Genomic DNA, 22,960 nt, shown 5'->3' with positions numbered 1-22,960 from the left:
CAGAACATTTTATTTTCTGAGTATGTACAGTAAGCAGCACAATGATGCTCTAATGACATTTTCTTTAGAACATGCATTTCTGTCAGCTAAGGGGTACCGTGATGGGGACGGACAGTACCCCACTGAATGGGAAATTTATTACTGGGTGGAAGGAAAAGGGAGAGTTTAATAGTTTATCTTTCTATACTCCTCCCTTTTAATTTTGGAGAGTAGCTATACAGTACATTCTACTTCACATCTCTTAGTCCCATGCTATTATCCCAGAAATTTGGCGAAATACATTGGGCACAGTAACATGTATGAAAGCTCAGGCTTATCCTGTTAGATGGCAGCTTCCCTGTAAGTTTATGTCAGATCTTCTAATAGGCGACACTGAAGATATTGGGAAGTTTGGTATACAAATGAGACAGTCGGCTCATGCCTCCTTTGCAGTCTCCACAAGGAGAAATTGTACCCCTGCCGACCCATGGCAGGCCTCTCAGCCAGCCTACTGCACACTGAAAAAGGGCAAAAACCCCAAACAGCCTAATTGTACATGATTATCTTCTTCTGCAGAGGAGAGACTGGTTTGGCTTATATTCTTGGTCATATTATAAGGTCGGACATTCACTTACAGCGGCATTGCTACGTCGTCATACCCTCTCCCATTTGTACACATACACGGCGATGACACACGAGGTGCTTTGATAGAGGTGACACAGAGGCAGCGAGGATTATCAGCCTGAACTCATTTATTATTGACAGTTAAATACAGACAATGTCACGACACCGACAACAGGTCTAACATTACACTCATTACTAATGAATTACAGTCACTCAACGGTACAGGAACCGGCTGCGACCCCATTACCTCTGTCCTCGGGTCAGGTGTTACTGCAGCCAACAGCACAGTGTATAGACTGACATGGGATGCAAGCGTGACGACAGATGTATGACAAGACACTAAAGCTTGACGAAGACCCATAAGAATGTTATTTGCACCTTACATGCGGTCACGGCCGTTATATATATTGGAGATAAGTATTGTAGGCTCTGACTCGTATTAGTGACGCTGTACATGGACTTGGACGTCCTGTTGTATCCTTTCATACACCGAGTGCTGTTGGGGAAACCGCTGTGAGGATTGACTGTATGACGAGACACTAGACGGCTGACTCTGGTAGGCTAGCTGTATCACCATGACTAGGACTGCTACATTCTGCATAGGGTATACAACTATAACGGGTGGGAATCCCAGAGAAGGTATAAATAAGGACACTTCACCATAGAGAAGACAAGCACCAAAAACAAAATTAATTCAAGTACCTCAGGAAAAGCAAAGAGCTGAGAGTGGGAGGATGACGGCGGCGGTGCGGGCCCGCCATGATAAACATGGACGTGAAAGGTTCCATGTCCGAGTCCTGATTACAAGGAGGTGATGCCAGACTGCCACGTAAGACTCTCCCCCTCCGCTGGTCACATGTGTAACACATACAGTACATTCTCCATGGCCGAGATGTGGGGGCGCTACGCATCCAAGCACAGCCTATATATTCTTGGATGTAAACACATACCCTGCATACAGCGGTCAGCAATAAGACATGTAAAGAGAGGATGGAGACAAAGCTGGAACCGATAATCTTCCGACCACCGAGTATCACAGAATGACTGAATGAAGTCCACAGCAAGATCTTCACCTCTGCTTGGACCAACAACGCCAGATGTACCCTAACGAGGTGAGGGCAGGATGCCAGCACTGCTCAGAGCTCAGCTTACCTCGCACTGGACCCAGGAGCCTGTGACCACCTCCCTTCGGGGGGCTCTGGCCACAGATGAAGGTGAAGCTGGGAGAGGGTCTGGTTTGAGGCGAGTTCTGTTGACTGCTGCTGCTGCTGGTGCCGTTACTGAAGCTCCGCGTTCGGTTTAGATTATTCTCCGCGAAGGAGGACGAAGCAATACTGCAGGCAAGAATATATATAAAACACAGGAGGAGCCGGAAATACAAAATACAATACGGAAGAGGACTTCCAATAGGTGCTGCGGTACAGGCATTCAACCATCTCATTTGCATATCCAATTTCCCAGAGGAGCATTGCATGACCTATAAAAGTTCTTACGCCTACTCGGCGCTCTCCACAAGGAGTAACAGTACCATAAGGAACAATAGGCACAAACAGCAGACAAAGCGGCTTTAGTTTTCATATTATGGTGTCTGGGAACCAATACATTAAGGGGTTGTACCAAGATTGAATTTTAACCCCTCCACATGCCAAAACATACATTTACACCATGGGGGTGCTGGATCTGTAGGAAACGAAATCAGCAGCTAATCCCGCCCCTTACAATGAGGGTGCTGGTTGTCTGACAGCTAACACCCGCCCACAACAGAAGCAATCAAGGTGAGTGCCGATCCTGGCTGTTAGTCCTTTAAATGCCCCAAGTGGTATTCAGGGGGTCCCAGGCAGCCCTCTGAAAATAAGATTGTGATGTGCTTTCGGCTGCCATGGCAGTCTAGAGCCTTCCTGCAGAACTAACTGAGCTCATCCTAAACAGCTGCGGGGTTAAAGGGGTGTTCCAACAAATCGGACACTTTTAAAAAAATTTTTTCAGCTTTCCCCCCATCAACTGGATGGGTGAAAAACTTATAAGTCGTGGGGGTCCGACCGCTGGGACCCCCACTGACCCTGAGAACGGGGAGCCCGTGTCCACCCTATTTCACGGTTCAAGACACGCCGCTTTCTGTAGTGTAGTAGGGAGTGGTCACACATGCCAAAAAGGAGTTAACTACCAATGAGGTCACCAGGGATGTACGGAGCAGGGTCAGGAGCTAAGCTCGCTCCATACATGGCGGGTGCCAGCTGTTTAACCACTTAGATGCTGCACTCACTGCTGGCTGTGGCATCTAGATTGTTGGAGAGGGGGGTTTCCTCCAAGTTGATGCCACACTTGACACGGCAAAACATTACAGAGGGCTCGCTCCCATTTGTGACAGCACATAACTTAGCAGGTGACTGCCAGGAGCTGGCGTTGGGACAGCTTCTAGGCCAGCTCCTTTCTTGGCACTACCTTGTACCACATTGCTGGTTCCACACCTCCCAGAGGATGACAGAACTTGTAGCTTTTCAATGCAGACTGTCTGTGCAGCAACACCGGGGTTCAGTACGAGACCCAAAAATGTTTTCTGACTGGAAACTACTTCAAGAAGTATTCTGGGGATCTAGATTTGGGGCGCCCCCTTGAACAGTGTTTCTGGGGGACAGGACAGGGCTACCACAAACACAACGTTCCCCTTTGTATTGGTTCTTGTGGTTTGACACGGACACCTACCTGCTGGCCTTAGTAGGAGTCTTGGGGCCCTTTTTCCTCGACCCTCCACCAGTGACTGCTTTGGTATTCCGAACATGTTTCAGCATCCACGCCCGTAGGTTGGAGAGACCGCTGTACTCAGACATAACGAGTCGAGGCCATGGGTTACACTCCTCAATATCCAGCGCCGCGACAGCAATGGCTCTGCCAACCTGGAGGACGGAAAGAGTGCGACTGGTGAAGAGTAGATGCCAGGGCAGGTCAGGCATTATGTTGATGCTCACGAACACCGTGAAACACTCTGCTAATAAATAACGGCGGCTCTCACTAAGTGAAAGACAGTCTGAGGCTAGAATCACACGGGACAGCGAGATATTAACATCACATTGTTGTTCATGCAACCTTTGAGCGTCAGCAATGCTTTTTCTTGTGAAAAATCACGCATCGCCGCCGCCGACGAGGCAATAGGAGTTAATAATCATAAAAACACATTGCAATAAACAGAAGAAAAACCACTGACATGGGGAAATATGGGGGAGGAAATAAAAAAAACAATAAAATCACAAAACGCAGATAGATACAGACATGCCACCGCAAGAGTGAAAACATCGTAAATGCGAATGAGACCACCGAAAATCACTGAGGGAAGGCGCAGAATTGTGAAACAAGCTCGCATTGCAAATCGTGGAAATTTTATCGCCCATCGAAAACGGCCCAACTCAGAGAATTAAGGCAGGAGCTACAAGACAACTTGGGGGGCGTGACATCGAGGTGCATCTAAATGAGTGCCATCAGCCAGAGAAACCAAGTCATCTTGTAGATATATACAGGATCTTATGGCCAGCCTTCGGATCTCTGAGAATCCTTCCTCAGGCATAATGGAACAGATCTGAAGGGGACATTATATATATATTATATGTACTTCATTTAACACCACCAGACAAGATGAGCAGAGAAGTAAATAGTTAATCAGTCCACTGGCAAGAAATGTGACAGTTTTGTGATCTCTACATTGGTGTCATCTCTCCTTCAGACCGGAACACCAGGAAGATGAAACAATACGGCCGGTGTGTCATCTCTGCTTCAGACCGGCACACCAGGAAGATGAAACAATACGGCCGGTGTGTCATCTCTGCTTCAGACCGGCACACCAGGAAGATGAAATGATACGGCCGCTGTGTCATCTCTGCTTCAGACCGGCACACCAGGAAGATGAAACAATATGGCCGCTGTGTCATCTCTGCTTCAGACCGGCACACCAGGAAGATGAAACAATACGGCCGGTGTGTCATCTCTGCTTCAGACCGGCACACCAGGAAGATGAAACAATACGGCCGCTGTGTCATCTCTGCTTCAGACCGGCACACCAGGAAGATGAAACGATACGGCCGCTGTGTCATCTCTGCTTCAGACCGGCACACCAGGAAGATGAAACGATACGGCCGCTGTGTCATCTCTGCTTCAGACCGACACACCAGGAAGATGAAACAATACGGCCGGTGTGTCATCTCTGCTTCAGACCGGCACACCAGGAAGATGAAACGATACGGCCGGTGTGTCATCTCTCCTTCAGACCGGCACACCAGGAAGATGAAACCATACGCCGGTGTGTCATCTCTGCTTCAGACCGGCACACCAGGAAGATGAAACAATACGGCCGGTGTGTCATCTCTGCTTCAGACCGGCACACCAGGAAGATGAAACGATACGGCCGGTGTGTCATCTCTCCTTCAGACCGGCACACCAGGAAGATGAAACCATATGCCGGTGTGTCATCTCTGCTTCAGACCGACACACCAGGAAGATGAAACAATACGGCCGCTGTGTCATCTCTGCTTCAGACCGGCACACCAGGAAGATGAAACGATACGGCCGGTGTGTCATCTCTCCTTCAGACCGGCACACCAGGAAGATGAAACCATACGCCGGTGTGTCATCTCTGCTTCAGACCGGCACACCAGGAAGATGAAACAATACGGCCGGTGTGTCATCTCTGCTTCAGACCGGCACACCAGGAAGATGAAACGATACGGCCGGTGTGTCATCTCTCCTTCAGACCGGCACACCAGGAAGATGAAACCATATGCCGGTGTGTCATCTCTGCTTCAGACCGGCACACCAGGAAGATGAAACGATACGGCCGGTGTGTCATCTCTCCTTCAGACCGGCACACCAGGAAGATGAAACCATACGCCGGTGTGTCATCTCTGCTTCAGACCGGCACACCAGGAAGATGAAACAATACGGCCGGTGTGTCATCTCTCCTTCAGACCGGCACACCAGGAAGATGAAACAATACGGCCGCTGTGTCATCTCTGCTTCAGAACGGCACACCAGGAAGATGAAACAATACGGCCGCTGTGTCATCTCTGCTTCAGAACGGCACACCAGGAAGATGAAACAATACGGCCGCTGTGTCATCTCTCCTTCAGACCGGCACACCAGGAAGATGAAACAATACGGCCGCTGTGTCATCTCTGCTTTAGACCGGCACACCAGGAAGATGAAACAATACAGCCGGTGTGTCATCTCTGCTTCAGACCGGCACACCAGGAAGATGAAAACAATACGGCCGCTGTGTCATCTCTGCTTCAGACCGGCACACCAGGAAGATGAAACAATACGGCCGCTGTGTCATCTCTGCTTCAGACCGGCACACCAGGAAGATGAAACGATACGGCCGGTGTGTCATCTCTCCTTCAGACCGGCACACCAGGAAGATGAAACCATACGCCGGTGTGTCATCTCTCCTTCAGACCGGCACACCAGGAAGATGAAACAATACGGCCGATGTGTCATCTCTGCTTCAGACCGGCACACCAGGAAGATGAAACAATACGGCCGGTGTGTCATCTCTGCTTCAGACCGGCACACCAGGAAGATGAAACAATACGGCCGGTGTGTCATCTCTGCTTCAGACCGGCACACCAGGAAGATGAAACAATACGGCCGCTGTGTCATCTCTGCTTCAGACCGGCACACCAGGAAGATGAAACAATACGGCCGCTGTGTCATCTCTGCTTCAGACCGGCACACCAGGAAGATGAAACAATACGGCCGCTGTGTCATCTCTGCTTCAGACCGGCACACCAGGAAGATGAAACAATACGGCCGGTGTGTCATCTCTCCTTCAGACCGGCACACCAGGAAGATGAAACAATACGGCCGCTGTGTCATCTCTGCTTCAGACCGGCACACCAGGAAGATGAAACAATACGGCCGGTGTGTCATCTCTGCTTCAGACCGGCACACCAGGAAGATGAAACCATACGGCCGGTGTGTCATCTCTGCTTCAGACCGGCACACCAGGAAGATGAAACAATACGGCCGCTGTGTCATCTTTGCTTCAGACCGGCACACCAGGAAGATGAAACAATACGGCCGCTGTGTCATCTCTGCTTCAGACCGGCACACCAGGAAGATGAAACAATACGGCCGCTGTGTCATCTCTGCTTCAGACCGGCACACCAGGAAGATGAAACAATACGGCCGCTGTGTCATCTCTGCTTCAGACCGGCACACCAGGAAGATGAAACCATACGCCGGTGTGTCATCTCTGCTTTAGACCGGCACACCAGAAAGATGAAACAATACGGCCGCTGTGTCATCTCTGCTTCGGACCGGCACACCAGGAAGATGAAACCATACGCCGGTGTGTCATCTCTGCTTCGGACCGGCACACCAGGAAGATGAAACAATACGGCCGGTGTGTCATCTCTGCTTCAGACTGGCACACCAGGAAGATGAAACAATATGGCCGCTGTGTCATCTCTCCTTCAGACCGGCACACCAGGAAGATGAAACAATATGGCCGCTGTGTCATCTCTCCTTCAGACCGGCACACCTTTTTTTTTTTGTTCCGGCGACATAGTTGTGCGAGGGCTCATTCTGTGCAGGACGTTCGGTAGTTGACCAGTTTTTAATACATACGACTTTTTGATTGCTTTTTGTTACATTTTTTCTTGGAGACCGGGTGACCAAAAAAGGCGCAACTCTGGCCGCTTTTATTTCTTTTTTTATAATAATTAGTAAAGCTTTTTAAAACTTATTTTTTACTTAGTTTTTTAGTCCTCAGGAGAGAACAAGACATGAGATGCTTTGATCCTTCCTGCAGTATGAAGTAATGCCATAGCATTACAATGTACCGCATTCAGCTATGACAGCTCTGGGTCCTCTCAGAAGGCCCCCGACTGCCATGACAGCCGCACGGCAACCCGCGAACTCATTGACAGCGGCATTTCAAGGGTTAATAGCTCCGCTCAGCCGCACGGCTTATCAGAGCTGTTACAGGTGGATGTAAGAGACAGCCGGGAGCAGGGATGTATGGAGCGAGATCGCCCCACGATCTCTCTCCAGACATGCCCTGAATGTGCAGGATGTAGCTGTACCTCCAGAGGTGTCAAGGTGCTATATTTAAATAATAACAGCTTTGCATCGGCATGGAAATTAGACATTGCCAAGTGGGGTATCGAGCAGAGCTTCTGGGCCAGATATCGTGCTCTCGCATGTGAGCGTACCCTCCAAGTGGGGTATCGAGCAGAGCTTCTGGGCCAGATATCGTGCTCTCGCCTGTGAGCGTACCCTCACTCACAAACTCCCACAATATAGTGCTAACGTCACATGCAGCACTACATTTCCCCCAGTGCAGCACAGCAGAGCACATTCCGTACAGACAGGGGGCAGCAGTGACACGCGGCATCTCAAATGTTTGCTGACAACCTCGGTCTCTTACAACTACCCTACCATCTCACAAAGTACCGCCCTAATCCGCTGGTCAGACGGCAGGTCCAGATTGCCCCTGCCAATCAGCAAGTGTAGACACAAGGACAACAGTTAGTGAAAAGGGCAATGCTTATCACCTGCTCAAATATGTCAGTGGTGAACTTTGGAGGGAAAGCAGGCGGTGGCGGAGGGGTGGCTCTCCCGTTGTCGTGGCACGCCCCAGGGATGGTGTTCACACAGCGGCCGGTGTTATAGTTACACTCCAGCGTGTAGCTGAAACAGAATCACAATGACAAACAAAGTTGATGAGCTCGCCGGACTGGCAGGGCGATTGGTTGTGTTCGTCCTGTATAGTTTGCAGAGCAGACATGAGTAATGCATTCAGGTGAGAAGCCCTCTGTCACATGACCACAGGGGGCCGGTCTTCATCTTACCTGTGAATGATCCCCATGGCTTTGTGAATGGCCACACGGCCGCTGCCCTCTTTGGACTGACCGTCACGCTTGTCCTTTGCGTACATGTTTTTTTCCGAGAAATTGCAGCCCATGAAATCGAAGTGAGCAGAGTTCAGGGAGATAAGCTTCGGATATAACAGGTTCTCCACCTGCAGCACAGAGACCAGAAATGTAACAAGAGGGCGGTATTATAGGAGTTATATTCTTGTACATAGGGGGCAGTATTATAGTAGTTATATTCTAGTACATAGGGGCAGTATTATAGTAGTTATATTCCTGTACATAGGGGGCAGTATTATAGTAGTTATATTCTTGTACATAGGGGGCAGTATTATAGTAGTTATATTCTTGTACATAGGGGGCAGTATTATAGTAGTTATATTCTAGTACATAGGGGGCGGTATAATAGGAGTTATATTCTTGTACATAGGGGGCGGTATAATAGGAGTTATATTCTTGTACATAGGGAGCAGTATTATAGTAGTTATATTCTTGTACATGGGAGGCAGTATTATAGTAGTTATATTCTTGTATATAGGGAGCAGTATTATAGTAGTTATATTCTTGTACATAGGAGCAGTATTATAGTAGTTATATTCTTGTACATAGGGGGCAGTATTATAGTAGTTATATTCTTGTACATAGGGGGCAGTATTATAGTAGTTATATTCTTGTACATAGGGGGCAGTATTATAGTAGTTATATTCTAGTACATAGGGGGCGGTATAATAGGAGTTATATTCTTGTACATAGGGGGCGGTATAATAGGAGTTATATTCTTGTACATAGGGAGCAGTATTATAGTAGTTATATTCTTGTACATGGGAGGCAGTATTATAGTAGTTATATTCTTGTATATAGGGAGCAGTATTATAGTAGTTATATTCTTGTACATAGGAGCAGTATTATAGTAGTTATATTCTTGTACATAGGGGGCAGTATTATAGTAGTTATATTCTTGTACATAGGGGCAGTATTATAGTAGTTATATTCTTGTACATAGGGAGCAGTATTATAGTAGTTATATTCTTGTACATAGGGGACAGTATTATAGTAGTTATATTCTTGTACATAGGAGCAGTATTATAGTAGTTATACTCTTGTACATAGGGGGCAGTATTATAGTAGTTATATTCTTGTACATAGGAGGCAGTATTATAGTAGTTATATTCTTGTACATAGGAGGCAGTATTATAGTAGTTATATTCTTGTACATAGGAGGCAGTATTATAGCAGTTATATTCTTGTAAATAGGAGGCAGTATTATAGTAGTTATATTCTTGTACATAGGAGGCAGTATTATAGCAGTTATATTCTTGTACATAGGAGGCAGTATTATAGTAGTTATATTCTTGTACATAGGAGGCAGTATTATAGTAGTTATATTCTTGTACATAGGGGGCAGTATTATAGTAGTTATATTCTTGTACATAGGAGCAGTATTATAGTAGTTATATTCTTGTAAATAGGAGGCAGTATTATAGTAGTTATATTCTTGTACATAGGAGGCAGTATTATAGTAGTTATATTCTTGTACATAAGGGGCAGTATTATAGTAGTTATATTCTTGTACATAGGGAGCAGTATTATAGTAGTTATATTCTTGTACAGAGGGGGCAGTATTATAGTAGTTATATTCTTGTACATAGGGGGCAGTATTATAGTAGTTATATTCTTGTACATAGGGGGCAGTATTATAGTAGTTATATTCTTGTACATAGGAGGCAGTATTATAGTAGTTATATTCTTGTACATAGGGGGCAGTATTATAGCAGTTATATTCTTGTAAATAGGAGGCAGTATTATAGTAGTTATATTCTTGTACATAGGGGCAGTATTATAGTAGTTATATTCTTGTACATAGGAGGCAGTATTATAGTAGTTATATTCTTGTACATAGGAGGCAGTATTATACTAGTTATATTCTTGTACATAGGGGGCAGTATTATACTAGTTATATTCTTGTACATAGGGGCAGTATTATAGTAGTTATATTCCTGTACATAGGGGGCAGTATTATAGTAGTTATATTCTTGTACAGAGGGGGCAGTATTATAGTAGTTATATTCTTGTACATAGGGGCAGTATTATAGTAGTTATATTCTTGTACATAGGGGGCAGTATTATAGTAGTTATATTCCTGTACATAGGGGGCAGTATTATAGTAGTTATATTCTTGTACAGAGGGGGCAGTATTATAGTAGTTATATTCTTGTACATAGGGGCAGTATTATAGTAGTTATATTCTTGTACATAGGGGCAGTATTATAGTAGTTATATTCTTGTACATAGGGAGCAGTATTATAGTAGTTATATTCTTGTACATAGGGGCAGTATTATACTAGTTATATTCTTGTACATAGGGGACAGTATTATACTAGTTATATTCTTGTACATAGGGGCAGTATTATAGTAGGTATATTCTTGTACATAGGAGGCAGTATTATAGTAGTTATATTCTTGTACATAGGGAGCAGTATTATAGTAGATATATTCTTGTACATAGGGGGCAGTATTATAGTAGGTATATTCTTGTACATAGGAGGCAGTATTATACTAGTTATATTCTTGTACATAGGGGCAGTATTATAGTAGGTATATTCTTGTACATAGGGGGCAGTATTATAGTAGTTATATTCTTGTACATAGGAGGCAGTATTATAGTAGTTATATTCTTGTACATAGGGAGCAGTATTATAGTAGTTATATTCTTGTACATAGGGGCAGGATTATAGTAGTTATATTCTTGTACATAGGGGCAGTATTATAGTAGATATATTCTTGTACATAGGGGGCAGTATTATAGTAGTTATATTCTTGTACATAGGGGCAGTATTATACTAGTTATATTCTTGTACATAGGGGGCAGTATTATAGTAGTTATATTCTTGTACATAGGAGGCAGTAATGTAGTAGTTATATTCTTGTACATAGGGGGCAGGATTATAGTAGTTATATTCTTGTACATAGGGGCAGTATTATACTAGTTATATTCTTGTACATAGGGGGCAGTATTATAGTAGTTATATTCTTGTACATAGGAGGCAGTATTATAGTAGTTATATTCTTGTACATAGGGGGCAGTATTATAGTAGTTAAATTCTTGTACATAGGAGGCAGTAATATAGTAGTTATATTCTTGTACATAGAGGCAGTATTATAGTAGTTATATTCTTGTACATAGGAGGCAGTATTAAAGTAGTTATATCCTTGTACATAGGGGCAGTATTATACTAGTTATATTCTTGTACATAGGGGGCAGTATTATAGTAGTTATATTCTTGTACATAGGAGGCAGTATTATAGTAGTTATATTCTTGTACATAGGGGGCAGTATTATAGTAGTTAAATTCTTGTACATAGGAGGCAGTAATATAGTAGTTATATTCTTGTACATAGAGGCAGTATTATAGTAGTTATATTCTTGTACATAGGAGGCAGTATTATAGTAGTTATATTCTTGTACATAGGGGGCAGTATTATAGTAGTTATATTCTTGTACATAGAGGCAGTATTATAGTAGTTATATTCGTGTACATAGGGGGCAGTATTATAGTAGTTATATTCTTGTACATAGGGGGCAGTATTATAGTAGTTATATTCTTGTACATAGGAGGCAGTATTATAGTAGTTATATTCTTGTACATAGGGGCAGTATTATAGTAGGTATATTCTTGTACATAGGAGGCAGTATTATAGTAGTTATATTCTTGTACATAGGGAGCAGTATTATAGTAGTTATATTCTTGTACATAGGGGCAGGATTATAGTAGTTATATTCTTGTACATAGGGGGCAGTATTATAGTAGTTATATTCTTGTACATAGGGGCAGTATTATAGTAGTTATATTCTTGTACATAGGGGCAGTATTATAGTAGGTATATTCTTGTACATAGGAGGCAGTATTATAGTAGTTATATTCTTGTACATAGGGAGCAGTATTATAGTAGTTATATTCTTGTACATAGGGGCAGGATTATAGTAGTTATATTCTTGTACATAGGGGGCAGTATTATAGTAGTTATATTCTTGTACATAGGGGGCAGTATTATACTAGTTATATTCTTGTACATAGGGGCAGTATTATACTAGTTATATTCTTGTAAATAGGGGGCAGTATTATAGTAGTTAAATTCTTGTACATAGGAGGCAGTAATATAGTAGTTATATTCTTGTACATAGAGGCAGTATTATAGTAGTTATATTCTTGTACATAGGAGGCAGTATTATAGTAGTTATATTCTTGTACATAGGGGGCAGTATTATACTAGTTATATTCTTGTACATAGGGGGCAGTATTATAGTAGTTATATTCTTGTACATAGGGGCAGTATTATAGTAGGTATATTCTTGTACATAGGAGGCAGTATTATAGTAGTCATATTCTTGTACATAGGGAGCAGTATTATAGTAGTTATATTCTTGTACATAGGGGCAGTATTATAGTAGATATATTCTTGTGCATAGGGGGCAGTATTATAGTAGTTATATTCTTGTACATAGGGGGCAGGATTATAGTAGTTATATTCTTGTACATAGGGGCAGTATTATACTAGTTATATTCTTGTACATAGGGGGCAGTATTATAGTAGTTATATTCTTGTACATAGGAGGCAGTAATATAGTAGTTATATTCTTGTACATAGAGGCAGTATTATAGTAGTTATATTCTTGTACATAGGAGGCAGTAATATAGTAGTTATATTCTTGTACATAGAGGCAGTATTATAGCAGTTATATTCTTGTACATAGGAGGCAGTATTATAGTAGTTATATTCTTGTACATAGGGGCAGTATTATACTAGTTATATTCTTGTACATAGGGGGCAGTATTATAGTAGTTATATTCTTGTACATAGGAGGCAGTATTATAGTAGTTATATTCTTGTACATAGGGGGCAGTATTATAGTAGTTAAATTCTTGTACATAGGAGGCAGTAATATAGTAGTTATATTCTTGTACATAGAGGCAGTATTATAGTAGTTATATTCTTGTACATAGGAGGCAGTATTATAGTAGTTATATTCTTGTACATAGGGGGCAGTATTATAGTAGTTATATTCTTGTACATAGAGGCAGTATTATAGTAGTTATATTCGTGTACATAGGGGGCAGTATTATAGTAGTTATATTCTTGTACATAGGAGGCAGTATTATAGTAGTTATATTCTTGTACATAGAGGCAGTATTATAGTAGTTATATTCTTGTACATAGGAGCAGTATTATAGTAGTTATATTCTTGTACATAGGGGGCAGTATTATAGTAGTTATACTCTTGTACATAGGAGCAGTATTATAGTAGTTATATTCTTGTACATAGGAGCAGTATTATAGTAGCTATATTCTTGTACATAGGAGCAGTATTATAGTAGTTATATTCTTGTACATAGGGGGCAGTATTATAGTAGTTATATTCTTGTACATAGGAGGCAGTATTATAGTAGTTATATTCTTGTACATAGGAGGCAGTATTATAGTAGTTATATTCTTGTACATAGGAGGCAGTATTATAGTAGTTATATTCTTGTACATAGGAGGCAGTATTATAGTAGTAATATTCTTGTACATAGGGGGCAGTATTATAGTAGTTCTATTCTTGTACATAGGGGGCAGTATTATAGTAGTTCTATTCTTGTACATAGGGGGCAGTATTATAGTAGTTCTATTCTTGTACATAGGGGGCAGTATTATAGTAGTTCTATTCTTGTACATAGGAGCAGTATTATAGTAGTTATATTCTTGTACATAGGGGGCAGTATTATAGTAGTTCTATTCTTGTACATAGGAGCAGTATTATAGTAGTTCTATTCTTGTACATAGGGGGCAGTATTATAGTAGTTCTATTCTTGTACATAGGAGCAGTATTATAGTAGTTCTATTCTTGTACATAGGGGGCAGTATTATAGTAGTTCTATTCTTGTACATAGGAGCAGTATTATAGTAGTTATATTCTTGTACATAGGAGGCAGTATTATAGTAGTTATATTCTTGTACATAGGGGGCAGTATTATAATAGTTATATTCTTGTACATAGGGGACAGTATTATAGCAGTTATATTCTTGTACATAGGAGGCAGTATTATAGTAGTTATATTCTTGTACATAGGAGGCAGTATTATAGTAGTTATATTCTTGTACATAGGGAGCAGTATTATAGTAGTTATATTCTTGTACATAGGGGGCAGTATTATAGTAGTTATATTCTTGTACATAGGGGGCAGTATTATAGTAGTTATATTCTTGTACATAGGGAGCAGTATTATAGTAGTTATATTCTTGTACATAGGGGGCAGTATTATAGTAGTTATATTCTTGTACATAGGGGGCAGTATTATAGTAGTTATATTCTTGTACATAGGAGCAGTATTATAGTAGTTATATTCTTGTACATAGGGGGCAGTATTATAGTAGTTATATTCTTGTACATAGGGGGCAGTATTATAGTAGTTATATTCTTGTACATAGGGAGCAGTATTATAGTAGTTATATTCTTGTACATAGGGGGCAGTATTATAGTAGTTATATTCTTGTACATAGGAGGCAGTATTATAGTAGTTATATTCTTGTACATAGGGGGCAGTATTATAGTAGTTATATTCTTGTACATAGGGGGAGTATTATAGTAGTTATATTCTTGTACATAGGAGGCAGTATTATAGTAGTTATATTCTTGTACATAGGGGGCAGTATTATAGTAGTTATATTCTTGTACATAGGGGCCAGTATTATAGTAGTTATATTTTTGTACATAGGGGGCAGTATTATAGTAGTTATATTCTTGTACATAGGAGCAGTATTATAGTAGTTATATTCTTGTGCATAGGGGGCAGTATTATAGTAGTTATATTCTTGTACATAGGAGCAGTATTATAGCAGTTATATTCTTGTACATAGGGGGGCAGTATTATAGTAGTTATATTTTTGTACATAGGGGGCAGTATTATAGTAGTTATATTCTTGTACATAGGAGCAGTATTATAGTAGTTATATTCTTGTACATAGGGGGCAGTATTATAGTAGTTATATTCTTGTACATAGGAGGCAGTATTATAGTAGTTATATTCTTGTACATAGGGCACAGTATTATAGTAGTTATATTCATGTACATAGGGAGCAGTATTATAGTAGTTATATTCTTGTACATAGAGGCAGTATTATAGTAGTTATATTCTTGTACATAGGGGCCAGTATTATAGTAGTTATATTCTTATACATAGAGGGCAGTATTATAGTAGTTATATTCTTGTACATAGGGGGGCAGTATTATAGCAGTTATATTCTTGTACATAGGGGCAGTATTATAGTAGTTATATTCTTGTACATAGGGGGCAGTATTATAGTAGTTGTATTCTTGTACATAGGGGGCAGTATTATAGTAGTTATATTTTTGTACATAGGGGGCAGTATTATAGTAGTTTTATTCTTGTACATAAGGGGCAGTAGCATTCTTCTACATAGATGCAGCAACATAACCTGATTACTGCAGCTTGTGTTTACCTGGTCGTTTTCATCTGGGAAGTAGTTGCCATACATGAAGCAGCCTCTTTTAGATGCATGACCATGAAGGTCTACGTAGAAGGCAATTCCACTTTCCTGAGGGGGAATAGAGGACATGGACTCATTGTTGATATAAGTATCCAATTGGGGGTCACAATTGTCACCCACTTCAGTCTTGAGGTCCCGCCCCAATGTCCAAACTTCTTTATCCCTAATGAAGTCTTCGTGCTCAGGCAAGATAGTGGTTTCTTGTGTCAGGCCCTGAGATGCAACATATGAACCCTCCCTGGCCATACTGTTTAACAGGTTATTTGTCTTCTCCATGTCCGACAAGTCGTCCTCTATGGGGCGCTGTGACGGGGAATGATTTAAAGTCTTTGGTCGGAGTGCAGGGTTAGAGGAGGACAGAGTAGTGGAATCCCTCCAGTCTGGATCACTGGGATGAGCACGGTTATGGATATGGTGATAGAGGAGAACAGATTTTGCTCCATAGACTGATGGGTGAAGTTCAAAGTCTGGGCCAAGATACTGCCGGTTCAGGTTCACTCCCCGAGTATCTGTCCTGTAAGAGGAGCGAAGAGATGAAGCATTAGAGGAACATCTCCACCATGGGTGATACCAATCCCAACTAGTACAAGTCTTTACAAGTGCCCTCTATTGTCTAAAAACAAGAACTGCAACCAACATGGTTCCCGTTTCCTGAGGTTGCAGGGCCCTTTACACCGTTTTTTGTTTTTCCTCCTCACTTTTAAAAAAATCATAACTCTTACATCTTTTTAATCGACGCAGGCGTTGGAGGGCTTGTTGTTTTTTATGGGATGAGTTGTATTTTTGTGTGGTGCTACACGCTCTTGTGTTTTAACAGGTTACAAATTGCGGCACAAATGACAGCACAATTACCACGATACTAAATTTGTATAGTTTTATTTTTGCTGCACTACTTTTAAAAAGTTTTTTCCCTCCCACTGATTTTATTTCTGCCCCCATAACCTTTATTTCCCCGTTGATGCAGCAGTTTGAGGGCTCGTCTTTTGTGGGACGTCCTGTAGTTTTATTGGTAACATTTTGGAGTACATAACACTTTTTAAATCGTTTTTTTGTAAAAAAAAAGTCTTGGCAGACGGGGTGACCACAAAAAGAAAGCGCAGTTCTGGCGTTGAGCATTTTCCTGACTGCGCTCACCATGTAGGGTAAATAATACGTTACTTTTATAGAGTGAGTTAGTTTTTTTATTTTCTTTTTTGGGGGATTATAAAATATTAGGGGCGGGGCAGGGGCAGGGGGGGGCTAGACTATTATTACCTTTTATGTCTTCTAATTAGGATTATTTTCCTTTTCTTTTATATTGCCTGTGCCGTCTTGAACTTGTTATTTGATCATTCATACAGTATAATGTAATACCATAGTATTTCTTTATATCACAAAGGCACGCCTTGATGGCCATTCATTTATTCATGGCAGCTCTGGGGGCCGTCAGAAGGCTGCTATAGCAACCGAACAGCACCCAGAACCCTCATCATGTAGCACCCTTTGGGACCCCTGAACACCAATTGGGCCATTTAAGTGCTGCTCTCAGAATTTACAGCAACATTTAAAGGGTTAACTGCTGAAATCAGTCGACTGCAGCTGTTGAAGGTGAGTGTTATCTGTCAAAGACAGCTGGCACCCACGTGATGAAACCCGCACACCCAGGACGTAAATGTGCACCCTGGGGCATGAAGGGGTTAAGTATAACTAATGGACTGTACTGGAGACTTTGTATTTCAACAGACTGCAATCCTCTGCTAAAAGAATAACCCCCCCTTACTAACCAATCAGGCATGGGTGGTCCCACCACCGTGGAGTGTCTCCCCCAACTGTACTCACCTGTAATGCCCCCTCACAACCCCATCAGGGTTCAGCATGGGGATGAGCTTGAAGACGTACATGCGCCTCAGCATGGCTGCCCGGGGGTCATCCCGTCTCAAGATAAATTCCAAGAAGCCATTGAACACGAAGCTGGAAGGGGTCTCCCCCGGGTGAACACGGCTGCTCAGGAAGAACACCTGTAATGGAGGAGAACGCTCAGCCGGCAATGTGGTCAATGTATGGGCGGCGTATGATGCCCACTTACCCTCTTCCCACTGAAGCGGAATGGACGCGGGCAGGAGCGATCTGGGAACAGCTTGTCCAGCCTGGGTTCTCTTTCCTCCATCATCCCGTGGCAGGAGCTGATGGTAAGAAGGTCAACGCGGAGCCCTTCCAGGGAATGGCACAGCGCCTCCCGCTGGTAATAGATGGAGTCTGGGGAGCTGCTGTAGAGGACAGAAGATAGGCAAGAGTCATACGGCCGGACAGATGCCTTCCTGCCCACGTCAAGGATCAGTCCCAGCCTTACGACTTTCTGTATAGCGGGATATCAGTTCTACAGCTTCCCACCATGGTAAGTCTCTGCTTTCTGTCCATGCAGCATTATGGTTGTGCTGTTGGCATCCTTTCTTTACCACATATTGCTTTCTGCCCTCCTGACTTGGTCCTGCTGGCACGGCCGACGAGCTCATTAGTGTTATCATTCAGAGGCCCTCCAGTCCTGGACAGACAAAGATGGCTGCCTCTGACTACCTGATGCACTCGGTATATTAGTAGAAGCCACGACATGCTGCTCTGACCGCTGGCACTGGTTCAGCCAGGCAGCGTGTTACCGCAAATGGATATAAATGTCCTGCGGCGCCTGAAGTGTATATGAAGCAGGCTCAGTAACCGTCCGCTCCACACCTGGCGGCTGTCAGCGGTGTCAGATAGCTGACGGCCACCATCAGGAGCTGGCTGGGCTGTGGAATATGTTGGCGCTATATAAATAAAGATTATTAACAGTTTAGATGCTGCAGTCAAGGCTGACCGCTCATCCAAACTGCCAGTGGGAGGGGGCACCCTTTCCCGCACCCCATGAGCGCCCTCTGCAGTGTGATTGAGGGGTGCTGCTGGGCTAACATAATATACGGAAAGATTGTTTAATATCTGACTTGTCCCCATACAGCTATGTCAATGAAAAGAAGTCTGTGGTTCTAAAGTGGTTAAACTAACGATGTATCACATGGTCGGGGGCAGAGCGGCCACCTTTGTCTGTCCCAGCCCACCGGGGGCGCTCTCAGGCAGTGGAGACTGGAGAGGATTCTAACAAACCTTCAGCTGGGAGCGATACAATGTCTGCAGAAAGATGCAGATTAATCTTATGTGTTACTATGGCGACATAGGACACCCCGCTGGTGTGGTGACTGCCCCCATAAGACCAGGACTCAACGCCCCACCGTGCCATAGTTGGCCGGTTACCTGCCGGGAGTCATGAGCTTGCTATCAGCGAATCGGTCGTCCAGTCCGGCCAGCAACTCCTGACTCTCCTCATAAGAGAAAGGGAAGCAGAAGGCGAAGTAGGTGGTGGCTCCGCGGCAGTCCAGGAAGCGGTGAACGAAGGACAGGACAAACTGGTTCTCCACCATCTGTAAAGAGGAGAAGGTGGGGGTGAGTAGTCCCTGGCAGCGCCCACCATTCCTGGTAGCCACTACCTTTGTATCATGATGGGAGAACTCACAGCCACACCACTGAATATCAGTCCCCCTGCCGCCCGCCCCTGAACATTGAGTCCCCAACAGTCCCGCCCCTGAATTTGGGGTCCCTACAGCCCCGCCCCATGTTACTGACATCACTGAATAGGAGTCCCCTCCAGGCCAAGCTCAGATATAGCAGGGCTACAGAATTATAACGCGGTAGTGGGTCGAAAGACTGATGATCGAGACACATACCTGGAAGGTGGGCCTGTCACGGATGCGCTCCCAGCGTGAGCGGATGGGGACGGTGCGGACGAATGGCGCCATGCCCTGGCCATACAGCTTGCTCTGTTTGTTCATATTCATGATGTTTATTTTAATGAGCTTCCCTGGAGCTCCGCCCCTAACGCTAAAGTAAAACCAGGACCTGCAGGGAGAAGGAAAAGCGTCAGGGTAAGTCTGCAGCCCTACTGTGTTACCCGGTATCACAGCATGACAGTACCCACGTGGAGCATGGCGCCCACCCACAGTGCAGTACCAACCACCGCGCCGTCACCGAAGCCTGGAGGTTGGTCATCATCACCTGTTTCCGTTCTCGTACTCCGTGTCCGCACAGTCCGGCTTTGTCCAGATGTTGAACTCATAATCGGGAGCAGGTAAGGAGCTGCTGAACCCGGCCCCACTGCCCCCATTGCTGCCCAATGTGTCCCCGTCTCCATCCGTTCGCTCCACCTTCTCCACTCGGGCCAAATTCCCAGAATCAAACTTGGAGCTGAAGAGTAGCCCCCCACAGCGGACGTCCATCACGACACAACGGTGGCAGCGAGGGGGCTCATTCTTTGAGATTCTACAAAACAAAGAGGTCATGTGATCACCCGGCGGTAATACAGGACTTCCGTACGGTTGACCTTTCATGGAACGATGCTGAAACTGCAGCCTTTGGTGGCAAATGATAGCATTTTTTTGTAAACCGATATGCCAAAAGGAGTGGGAGGAGCCAGGTAAGTCATGTGACCACCAACATTACATGGACAGATGAATCATACATACACACAGCCACGACGAGGGGGCATTGGGGTCAAGTTACTTAAAACTGCCGAATAAAAGCCACCAGGAGGCGCTAACTTCACATTATGGAGTCAGTAGGGGGCGCTCAGCATATAACCCAGGATGTACTGACCATCAGACGCCACGCCGGTGGCTGCTTCTGCTAATTCCACCTCGTCCGTCCTCATGTGATGGATCTAGGAGAGAAGGAGATGTGAGATGTGGTAGAGGACGCCATCATGTTACGGCGCAGGCGCCCCTTCTATGACCGCTCCGCCTACTCTACATGACATACAGAACTGCCGGCAAGTCTTCTCCCTCCCACCTTCTGTACTTGCTGTCGGTCACAAGTTGCCATGCTTTGAACATCTAAGGCCGTTCCACATCTGTGCTGGACCTCCGGTCGGCTGCATGCCGGGCAGACGAGCGAAAACCGAACTGACGCCATTCTAGTCGATAAGGTCCGTCCATTCATAAGACAGAGCCATTTCGCCAAGGCATGCCCCTTACCTGCTCCCCGAACGAAGCCCTCAATGTAGATGTGAGACCACCCTAATTGTAATATAAAGAGACGACGCGAGGAAACATGACACGCGGAAACATGACACGCGGAAACATGACACGCGGATACATGACACGAGGAAACATGACACGCGGTTTTTACGGGATCATTAGTTTTTTTTCAGAACCCGCAATATATCAACCAAATGATCCCCCCCCCCCGAAGCAATATGGTAACGTCCCAGTGTTTTCCGCGCAGGATAAAGGTGCCTTCAGTTTACTGCGCAGGGGTCACGGACGCAGCCATACCCAGACACCGCTATTTTATGTTTGAAAGCGCGCAAACAAAGCTTTTTTACAAGTATTAGTTATGTTGCTGTAGGCTGAACCTGTGACAATACACCGCAATACTTCAGTACTGCACATCATTATCGCTAATGTGAGCAGTCACAGGCCATGGCAGATATGACCTTGTCTGGCATCATGGCAACCCAACAGCCCTCTGCAATGGTGTGGCAGCGGGGCGATGATGTCGCCGCCCCTCTGTGAGCCCTTTGCATTCCGCTATCAGATTACGACATATAAGGGGTTAACAGCGCTGTTCTCCACTATCGTAGCTGGAGGCCGGCCGTAACTGACCCCAGCCTGGATGACACTGGATTAGCTTCTGAGCCCATGTCACCTGTTTATGAGTACCGCAAGTTCTGGACTGGGAAGGGGTTCAAGCGGTTGCCCAGTACTTTTGGGACTCTTACTATTAATGCCAGGACATTCGTTGATTGGTGGGGGTCTGCCCCTTGGAATTCCAGCTAAACAGACCAATTGCCACGCCCACAGTCAGCACGGATATAGTTGGACGCAGACAGCGCCATCTGTACTGCAGTGGCCGGTGTTGCCACTGCAACGATTTCACTAGGAGCTGTGCCTGCAGTACCAACCCGGGGCGCTACCACCAGGACAGAGAACGGCAGCAGTTGGACACGTCCTACAGCCACATCCAGCAGCCTATGACTACACCCTGCGGGCTCGTTCACAGGGCGTACTGTCTGGCCATAATGTTTACTGAACAGTTTAATTAAATTAGTCTATTCTAATGAGCGGTGTTTGTTTGAACATAGACCTGTATAATATATATCTATCTCGCAGTGAACACGCATCAGCATCCACATTCCCGGCACCCGTTATATGTTATAGCGAGCTTCGTCAGGCTAAAATGGAACGACTATACACACTTAAGACACACATACGTATGACACGGCACAGACAAGGATATATATATTATACTAGCTGATATACCCGGCTTCGCCCGAGTAAATTTGGTACTGGTGTTTATCTGGTGTTCACACGGAAAATCTTATGAAGTCGCGGTTACTTTAGAGATACCGGAAAAACATATGTTCACCATTTTGCATAGTTCTCTGCGTTACCCAGGAAACACCACAATGCGACGTTTCCTTTATATTAAATTACATCAGGAAGTGAGAGAATTAGATGACGTACGTAAAATTGGGACGCTAATTCTTTTGCGCATAGAATTGAATAATGGAGTTGGGACCCATTAGCTTTTCCTATTTATGACATAATCAATGCTCGTGCCAAATTTCCCGTTTCTATGACATTGGGAAGTGAGTGATTTAGATTATGTACGTTAAATTTCGACGCCAATTCTTTTGCGCTAGAATTGAATAATCGAGTTGGGACCCAATTACTTTTCCTATTTTGAAGATAATCTATGCTTGCGCCAAATTTCATGTTTCTACGACATTGGGAAGTTGGAGAACTTTTGGCGAGTCCGTCAGTGAGTCCGTCAGTGAGTCCGTCAGTGAGTCCGTCAGTGAGTCCGTCAGTGAGTCCGTCAGTGAGTCCGTCAGTGAGTCCGTCAGTGAGTCCGTCAGTGAGTCCGTCAGTGAGTCCGTCAGTGAGTCC

The 22,960-nt window shown here is 44.2% G+C and overlaps 1 protein-coding gene across 1 annotated transcript in view; it reads right to left on the bottom strand.

Moving 5' to 3' along the window:
• Positions 1 to 22,960, bottom strand: part of AGBL5 (AGBL carboxypeptidase 5) — a 44,732-nt gene that overhangs the window by 11,868 nt on the left and 9,904 nt on the right. The window contains exons 2-12 of the mRNA XM_066575043.1: positions 20,667 to 20,730; positions 20,070 to 20,333; positions 19,742 to 19,913; positions 19,272 to 19,438; positions 18,076 to 18,256; positions 17,829 to 18,007; positions 15,963 to 16,524; positions 8,442 to 8,611; positions 8,145 to 8,280; positions 3,307 to 3,497; positions 1,756 to 1,937 (exon numbers count right to left, since the gene is read on the bottom strand). Coding sequence (XP_066431140.1) covers positions 1,756 to 1,937; positions 3,307 to 3,497; positions 8,145 to 8,280; positions 8,442 to 8,611; positions 15,963 to 16,524; positions 17,829 to 18,007; positions 18,076 to 18,256; positions 19,272 to 19,438; positions 19,742 to 19,913; positions 20,070 to 20,290 — 2,161 coding nt within the window. The 5' untranslated portion in view covers positions 20,291 to 20,333; positions 20,667 to 20,730. The remainder of the gene's footprint in view (positions 1 to 1,755; positions 1,938 to 3,306; positions 3,498 to 8,144; positions 8,281 to 8,441; positions 8,612 to 15,962; positions 16,525 to 17,828; positions 18,008 to 18,075; positions 18,257 to 19,271; positions 19,439 to 19,741; positions 19,914 to 20,069; positions 20,334 to 20,666; positions 20,731 to 22,960) is intronic.

This window comes from Eleutherodactylus coqui, chromosome 1, assembly GCF_035609145.1.
Source record: "Eleutherodactylus coqui strain aEleCoq1 chromosome 1, aEleCoq1.hap1, whole genome shotgun sequence".
NCBI lineage: Eukaryota > Metazoa > Chordata > Amphibia > Anura > Eleutherodactylidae > Eleutherodactylus > Eleutherodactylus coqui.
The sequence above is the reverse complement of the archived record's forward strand: the minus strand, read 5'-3'. Positions and strand labels throughout refer to the sequence as shown.